Here is a 9,533-nt window from a genome sequence, read left to right as displayed (position 1 = left end):
TACTGGTACTCCCTGTATACAGCTCCACATTGATCTGGTACTAGTACTCCCTGTATACAGCGCCACATTGATCTGGTACTGGTACTCCCTGTATATAGCTCCATTCTTGTCTATTTTATTTTATTCCTCTTGTGTTACTATTTTATTATTTTTGAACTCTGCATCATTTGGAAGGGCTTTTGTAAGTAAGCATGCCATGGTATAGTCTACACCAGTTGTATTCGGCGCACGTGACCAATTAAATGACATTTGATGTATTCCTATCAAAGCCCAGACCAATGAAAACAGTATACTGTATCTGTATTGATGTACTGTATGTTAACAAGGCACTTGATGCAATGTCCCTCGCTATGGTTAAACAGTGCATCAAATATATCTGACAAATAGTTTTCTCTCATGGGACTCGCTCACCAACCAGAAATAATACACTGCTGGTATCCCACTTTGTAAACCACCGTCTGTCTCCCAGTGGTCTTGCCAACGGTCTATGACCTGGAACTAAACTGTCATTGGATTAAACCAGGGTCAAGGAGGAATGATTTATTTAGTATTAGGCTTATTAATGCATAATACATGAATACATTGGTCAATTATAAGCAACAGTAATTAATGAATTGACTGAAATATAATTCCTTATAATTAAATGTGATGGTCTTGGACCGTCTCCCAAGGTGACCCTCTCACCCTTTCAAATGTGCAAGACATATGCACACACAATATTCATGTCGTATTTATTTGGCTTTCCCACTTGTATAGTATCTAGAAGAATTTACAGCTGTGCTGATGATAAGGTGTAAGAGTGCTTCTGCGGGATTTCAGTTGTGAGCCCGAGTCATACAACGTTGACGTTGTTTGGATCTTCTTCCACATGAAAACCTCTTTGGATGTAGCACATGACTTCATATTTCTAGACAGCAAGTAGAGAAAATTAAGACTCAGCGTTTGAAAAAGAACCAGCTCTGAGTTTTTTCTACATGGCCTTCTTAAACTTCTCCTGTAGAGGAAAGAAGGATAACAAGGAGAGTCGGGACATAAGAGAACAAAATTACAGCACACCCTTAGCAAATGTATTCTCCTCTTGGTGAGAAAATGGATTTAATTCACAGTATGTCTTTCAAAGTCATTCCGCTTTACAGTACATATATACGGAACCAGCGCATTAAATAAAAACCGTCAAGGGTTGGAGGCTTGGTTTGGTTTGTTGTTGAGAAAAAGATAATTGCTTTTTTTATGGTAACCAGTGCATTTTTTTTTATCGGCAAAGCCTTATTAAAGTGTTGAACAGGAAGGATGAAATTACACTGACGCAGTAATGGATGGTAATAAAATGAGCTTGATATTTTATGAGGACAGGGCACTGACCACCTCTCCTCTCTCCCGGACCATAACAGTCTCAGGGAGATGATTCTCTCTAATTCAGAGGTGTTTCTCTAGACAAAGACCGAGAGATTCAGGGCTAAAATGGTCCTCTAAAATTCCTTCCCTGTATATTTAAGCACCTACAATCAGCTGAAATGTGTGGTTTTCCTGAGCATTTGTCCTGGATCCTTGAAATAGCTGCAGTCCTTGCTCAGATGTATCTACTGTTGTCAAGAGTGGGGGCTGAAGCGAGCACACGATAAATGGCATAGAACTGGGAGAGTCGCTTACATCTATCTCCAGCTATCTCTCTGGTCAGAAGCCCTCTTCCTTTTTAGCCTGGCTCTAGCGAGCTGAGCACAGAGGAAATAAAGAGCAGCACAGGTACAACGTAATATTAAACCAAGCCTCCCAACGCTCACATGGAAAATGCAACACAGCATGCATAATTGCATTCATACATAACCCAATAATTTGGGCATTTTAGAAGTAGCCGTGAAATTACCAGGATGAATATTGCAGGGAAACCACAAGCACAGCATCAGAGCAAGTGGCTCTTTAGTAAATGTACAGTAAATATACAGTAATATACAGTGAAAATATAGTCTTTGTTTGTAGGATCCCTTACACAACAGCCTTGTATAATAACTGGGAATTCTCAATGAAAGAAAACCCAAGAGATTTACAAGCGTTGAAAACAACTGTGTGGAATTGGACAGGATGGCCTGTACAGTCATTTGGTCAGTAAACATTTTCAGAGATAGGGAAGGGAGAGACAAATAGAGAGATAAATAGAGAGGAGAGAGGCCAAGTAGGTAAACTGCACTTTTCTTGAGTTACAGACAATTTTCACGTCCCTGCTGAGTTTGAGATGGATGTGTCAGTGTGCGCTGCTCTTCGATTTCTCTGGGCTTTGCCAAGTCATCCTGGCAGAGGCAGAGTCTTGCATCCTACAATCCCTCAGATCATCCTGGATGGTCAGCCTGGAATCCTCCTCTCTCTCTGTTTCTCTCCCCCCTCCCTCTCTCTCTCTGGAGTGTGGGCGTACAGCACTTTCTCTTTTTTCTCTTTCTCTTTTTCTTGGTGACCTTCATGAGGCTCACACGACCTTCCCTTCAGCCAGAGCCGCTCCTTTGCTCACTTCCTTGAAAAGAGGGAAGAAGGGGTGGACAAAAAAGTCCTCTATCAATGAAGATCAGGTTTTAATCATCCCTGTTCTGTACGGTGTCTGTCCAATAGCTTCCTGGTCAAGGTCACAAAGTCAGTAACAGTATAGCAGCCATGTGAACAGTCATGGTCAGGTCAGCTATGACTGGGAAGGGACAGTACATGAATGTTAGAATGCATTTCACATTACGGCTGCGTCTGGTCAATGTTATGGGACATGCAGTATTGATGTTTGTCATGGAAGCATCATCCCCATTGAAATGCATTACAGCACATGTTAACAGACACTGACAACATCAAAGGAAGAGCTCATAGGGGTTTTCTCATGGGATGGAACGACATAGGCTTGTGTGTGTGGCACACATTGCCATTTTCACTGAACCAAGCCATGGTTAGACAGGGCAGCTATAGGATACTTCTAACATTCCAGTTCATCTTTCAGACAGAAAAGTATTGCACCTCACACGTTTCTGGTGTACATGAATCCCACTTTTATTTTTCGACAGAAAAGGGTGTTTTTTTTCTGGTTTATTTTGGTTACATTGAAAACCATTCTGTGAAAAAACCCTAGCACCTGAGCAGATACTTATTGCCCATTCTTAGTTTGTTAAAAAGGTCAATTTGTGCTATTTGAGTTGAGATCAATTATGATTGTGGAGAAACATTTTCTTCCAGTATATAAAAAAGACTAGCACTTTATTCATTTCCCAGTCATTTGCCAAATAGAAAGGGAGCTAGAGACAAATGTAATATATCCATTTAAATCACAAGTTAAAGCAAAAAATAGGGCGGCATTTAGCATAATTCAAGCAGGGAATTAGCTTTCATGATGAATAATATTATATATTTATTTATTTCTATGTATACATATATATATATGTCTATGTACAAGTATGGCACTTAATTACACGAAAGCAAGAAAACACTTTTCACAAATGAAAGCAGTGGGCGCTTTGGTGTATTATAAATTAAGGAAGTCACAGACGTTAGCGTTTGCAGCAAATCCACCAGATACTGTTTTGCAAGTCAGCTATATAGCAATGGAATGATTACATACGTTAAGGTCAGTGGTGCGAACACAGGCAACAAAAATATGAATGATGCTAATGTTTTCAATTAGGTCGATCCATAGTCAAAATGTATTTATATATTTAGGCATATGCCTATATAAATCTGGAGAATATTTCCCCTCCAACGTATAGTCAACCGGTGTATTGTGTCGCTTAAATAGATTGGTGTCAACAATCGGTTGAATTATTTTTTTTAAACACTGTCACGCATCGGGTTAGGTTTGGCTCCCGGGTGTTCACCTCTTAGTGCAATTTTAATATACCCTACTCTCTTCAAGTACAGTAGATCAGCCCACAAAGAGTAAATGCGTGAACACGTCGACATGATCTATATTTAGCGCTTTACATAGTATAAACGTTACTAAAAAGTTGCATCAGTGCAATGTCATAAATAAATTAACAAACGTGTAATCCACGCTTGCCATTGGAGTCCTTAAAAGATAAACAAATAAAAAATCGGCCCACGCTTTTAAGTCATGAAACGGATGTGGCGTTGGGAGCTGTCATCATCCAGTGCTCATCTTGGTTCAATCTTTACACATCGCACATTGTCCCATCCGGAACTCTCTCCATGTGCTACACATAAGCAGAGTCACTGGATTGAGTGCGACCGAAATTAGGCACACTCATTCTAGGCAAGTCCTTATTTCTGATTTCATAAATGGACTTCCGCCTCGCCTGAACTCCTCGCACTGCCGTTTTGATTTTCTTCCACCCCAAATGATTGAGTTCTGCCAGATTCAGCAACACACAAAAGCCACTGACCGCGAACATGAAGACTAGAAACACGGTCTTCTCCGTTGGTCTGGAAACATAACACTCTACATCTTTTATGCAGGGGTAACGATCACACTCGTACACCGATGGGACATTGAATCCGTACAAGAAATATTGACCCACTAAAAACCCTATTTCCAGCGCGTTTCTGAAAACTACTTGAATTATGTAAAATCTCGAGATACCCTCTTGTCGACTCTTTTTAGACTTTCCAGTAGTTCTCATGGCTGAATTGGGGATATCTTTGACTTCCAAACAGTCGGGTTCGGCTTCTTTGGTGGAGTTCTCTGTGTTCTGAAGTACTCCATTCACAATGGTGTTTTTAATCTTTTTGCTGTCGTCTCGTTTCATTGAATCTTGATCCTTATCCAGGGTCAGAAAGACGGTGGAGTACCGTCGCTCCTTCTGTTTCGCCGACTGATGCACCGAGTATGTGATAAAACAAAGACTCGGGGTGCAAACCATTATGATCTGGAAAACCCAAAATCGAATGTGTGAAATTGGGAATGCCTTGTCGTAGCAAGCCTGGTTGCAGCCTGGTTGTAAGGTATTACAAACAAACATGGTTTGCTCGTCATCATATACTGTCTCTCCAACTATTGCTACGATTAGAATCCGGAAGATCACCACCACAGTTAGTAGGATCCTAAAAACAAACAAACAAACAATGTATGAGTATAGAGTCAGTAAATTATGTTAATTCTGTGAAAATGGCTGGAGATTGAGTACAGAGTCTCTAAACAGGCGCGTGTTTGGGAGCTGTCCAGTGCTGAAACGAACGCTCTTTGCTGGGATCACGCTCTGCTCGCTCTTAGCACGGGGGTTGGTCCGGATGCTATGTGTATTATGCTTTTATAATTTATGTCAGTGCGCCATTGTTATATATTTCTGTGTACTCTGAAGTATTTACTCATTGGTATTCATCTGTATTGTGTTTTGAAATGTTTTGCAAGCGTTTGTTTGGTAAAGTAAGCGTAACAGGCAATAGCGCCCAGTCTCTGCTTCTCAGTTAGTGCATGGCACAGCCACCTATCTAGCCCCAACAACAGCCATTAAAACATGCATACCTAGTTATTGCAAATCCAGTTGGCATTTTGCTCTTACCTTCCTATCATAGTAGAGTGCTGCTGGACAGCAGCCTCCAGGAGCCTCTCTAGTATGGTCCATTCCCCCATTATTGTTCATCCGGAGGAGGCGAGAGCCCACGGCACTCTGTACGAACCTCTGCCGAATATGTGGAAAATATTTCCCCGGGTTTTTGGTCGTTATCACTCTCCAGAGGCTCCGAGGTTATCTGGCAAATGCATTGATCACAAGCCCGCAGCTGTCCCGCCCTCCTCTCTCCAGCGCTGTGCAATATTGGTCTGTGCTTCTGCCCAAGCACTGGTATGACGCTGCCACACTTTCTCGTTGTCTTGTGGGGCTGAAGGGCTGATTACTATAAGCCCTCCTATTTTCGATCTTCAGATCAGGTTGATGGGTCGCGCACTGTGTCTGGATGGAGGGTGGTTGGATTTAATGTCTTGCCAGCATTAATCCGCCTTTAAGTAGTCCCCTCCCTACGTCACGCGCAGACAGGTTGGTGGAGCTCCGCCAAAATACCAGGATTTCTCATTTTCAATATTCGACGAATGGAACCCAGGGACAGCGCGCAAGATTAATCTGTGATAACACGATTGGTGATAACCTCAATGCACTTTGTGTGTTTCCAGTTTATAACACATCAAAATTACTGAGCCAGATCGAATTGTGTCAGGTTGCGCGCGCTCAGTGTGACAGAGGTAGAGTTGTGAATGTGCCGTGTCCTAAAACCGCAGGTCAAGACATGGCGTCCAGATATTCAGAGCCATTTTTTCGGAGCCACTTTTAAGGCAGATAGGCCTACCTGTTGCTTTTTTAAAAACTGTAATCGTGACAGTCTCAGTGCTCCTAGTAACCCAGTGGGCATAAAACGTGATAAAGACGTCTTTTACTGGTTGAAATCTGGTCGGGACTTCTTATAACCAGATCACAACCAGAAATCAATAAAATATGTATTGTTTTGGTTGATATCTGTTTTTTGGTTGAAATTGAACTACTGACCAGTTATCTAAATGCTACTCAATTAATAGACACCAGTCTATATAAACATTTGCATAGTGTTTGTGGGTCATGCACACATTGCATATAAGACACAAGAACCATTACAATTATACAACATTTGGTTAATGCTCTTTTTTTCAGCTGGTTTTGCATGATTCAGCTTTGCATACTTGGCAAACAACAGCTGGCAGCACTCACCAATGCGGGTTATGGTCTGGTTGGCATACTGTACCCAGTCAACACTCTGGGCTTGGGCCTATTCTGTTTGAGATTCTGGGGACTCAGCATGAACTTGGACTCGGGGGATTCATATTATCCAGAGCCTTGCAGAATCATATTACTATGGGCTACGACTAATGGTACTCGGTCCGAGTCCTCTTCACTTTTTCCACCCAGATTCACTTTTTCAGGATTAGGGCAAGGTTTTTATTCTGCAGGTGATCAAATGCCCATTTTTAAAAACTAAGAATGCTGATATGTCACCTCCAATTCATAGAATCTACTAGGTCATTAAAGCTCAAGTTGAAATAATGGTTATTTAATGAATGATATCTGGTGTGTGCTGTGCGTTGGATTCTAATAATACTATTTTGTTGATATTAATTGCACTGTTTATTGTGTTGCACATTTTCTTCTGTTCCACTGAATGCAATTTTAATGTTCTATTATGACTAACTACAGTTCTTTCCAGAATTTATCAAATCAAATGTAAGTCTATTTTATTTCAATATCCTACTACAACCCACTAGGATTTACAACAATTATCGCACCTGAATTTGACCCTTTAATGTATTTATTTGATTTTACCCTGAGAAAATGAAATGTATATCTTTTCCCTTAAAGCTTTTAAGTAATTAACATAGTGCCTGCAGTCATTTTATAAACATTTCAGTAGCTAAATAAGGAGGTAGGCATAACAGTTCCAGCTAAAACTTGGAATGGAATCTGTGCCTCAAACAGCAATAGATCTCTGCGTGCAGGCACTGCTTGCATATGGCACATTGGGACAAAGAGCCCGCTAGGCTACACAACAACAGTGCTGGAGAACAACAAAAAATATTTGACTGCTACGTGATGGTCCCTGGTTCTCCTGCATTCATGTTTTATTTTTGTAAGTAAAGCAGTGGTTTGTCGGGGAGAAGAATGTCAAGGAAGGTTTTGGTAGCTAGCTAGCTGGCTAATGTTAGTGTTAGCACTCTGGCTAATCTTCTATTGTCATGGTTAGTTTACATTTTTACCTGTTGTAGCTAGCAAAAGTTTTGACATTTTGATATCATTTTAGTTCATGTGTGTATGTCTGTTCTCTCTGTCTCGCTCTGCGTGTGTGTGAGAGAGACATTATGAGCTAGCCTAATTCCTGAAACTTGTACCCCCCCCCCAATATGGATATGAAGTTTTTCTCCATTCATCAGTGATCCTTGTATTGTGTGTATTTGAGATTTGACCATATGATACATTTAGCCTATCCCTGCTCTCCCTCTAACTTTACAACTCTCAACTGCCTTTTTCAATTCTTGATTCTCTTTTTTGCAGGAATCTTCTAGATTGGATGGCAGGATGGAGGAGGGAACAAAGGGAAGGTGGCAGGATGGAGGAGGGAACAAAGGGAAGGAGTACATAAGTTATCCAGCTGGCTGACTAAGAAATGTAAATAGCCTGTAAATAGCCTCCCTCTCCGTATGTCTTCCATACTGCTAGGTTGCTGAGGGGCAACATAGTCAATGTACTTGCTAGGCTAAGTCTAACTTAGTGAAGACCTTAGGTAATGGTCAATGATGATTCGTCTCAGTCTTTAGAGTACTGGATACATGTAAATGTCCTGATGCATGGCCTCTACAGCAGTGCTTGGCCACCCACTCAGTTACCAGTGACCTATTCTGCCACATCCCAGGGAAAGGAAAGCGCAGAACCACAACTCCTCAAATCCATAGTCAAGTTTTATGTGCAAATGTTTAATTTTTTTCTGTTTCATACTCTGATCTTTAATGTGTTTTGGTTCCTACTAGCCAGCTTTGTAAGAGCTAGGTTTGTACTAGTTATGCTGATGATCATTTGTTTTTTTCTCTGCATTAGGTCTCACTGAAACTGGATTCCCCAAGAGACATGCTATTCAGCTGCCCATAGTGGCTGATCATACACTCAGGAAAAAAAGGTGCTATCTAGAATGTAAACCAGTTTATTGTCTGTCCCCATAGGATTACCCTTTGAAGAACCCTTTTTGGTCAAATATAGATCCCTTTTTGATTCCAGGTAAAAACTTTCTACAGAGGGTTCTATATGGAACCAAAAATGGTTCTCTCATGGGGACAGCCAAAGAACCGCTTTGGAACTCTTTACTAAGAGTGTAGTGTAAGTAGATCCAAATAAAATAGCAAGGCTTCTAATAATATACAGTAAGTTTGTAAAGCAAATAATATCTTATTTTAACTCACCTTTGTTTTAGGTGCAAAACCCTTGTGTCCTGGTTCAACAGACACCTCCCTTGGTGAGTCATGTAAAGTTTCTCCCACTTCTCTCTTGCTCATTCTCCCTGTCACTCAATCAAACTCACACATGTGCTCAGGTGCAGCCGATGAACCCCTTTAGGTTGCAGAGAAGAGGAAGAGATTTGCCATTTCCATTTCTAATGTTTGTTGCACAAATTACATTTTATTCTTCTTTTTAATGCCTCTTTACACATCATTTACATTTTTGCATTTACCTTTCTTGGGGGAATCCTTGTCCCGAACAATGTCCTAAGGATTATAGAGCGCTTTGTTTATACAGAACTTTTGAATATTACAACATTAGGATTAGGATTAAGCAAAACTTTACCATTTAGAGATTGTTGTCATTATTGTCATTATTGTCATTTGAGCTGTTCTTGCCATAATATGGACTTGGTCTTTTACCAAATAGGGCTCTCTTCTGTATAGGACCCCTACCCTCTTGTCACAACTGATTGTCTCAAATGCATTAAGAAGGAAATAAATTATTCAAATTTACTTTAAACAAGGGACAGCACATGATTCCATGTGTTTTATTTCATAGCTTTGATGTCTTCACTATTATTCTACAATGTTGAAAATAGTCAAAATA

The 9,533-nt window shown here is 40.6% G+C and overlaps 1 protein-coding gene across 1 annotated transcript; it reads right to left on the bottom strand.

Moving 5' to 3' along the window:
• Positions 1-1,061: 1,061 nt before the first annotated feature.
• LOC110497759 (gap junction delta-2 protein-like) lies at positions 1,062-6,014 on the bottom strand. Its single transcript, XM_021574103.3, has 2 exons — positions 5,478-6,014; positions 1,062-5,019 (listed from the first exon to the last, which is right to left on the bottom strand). The coding sequence occupies exons 1-2, from the start codon at positions 5,546-5,548 to the stop codon at positions 4,173-4,175; spliced, it is 918 nt and encodes a 305-aa protein (XP_021429778.1). The 5' UTR covers positions 5,549-6,014; the 3' UTR covers positions 1,062-4,172.
• Positions 6,015-9,533: the final 3,519 nt, after the last annotated feature.

This window comes from Oncorhynchus mykiss, chromosome 19, assembly GCF_057628025.1.
Source record: "Oncorhynchus mykiss isolate SJ-2025 chromosome 19, ASM5762802v1, whole genome shotgun sequence".
NCBI classification, from domain to species: Eukaryota; Metazoa; Chordata; class Actinopteri; order Salmoniformes; family Salmonidae; genus Oncorhynchus; species Oncorhynchus mykiss.
Note: the sequence above shows the minus strand (reverse complement) of the source record. Positions and strands in the feature narration are given on the sequence as shown.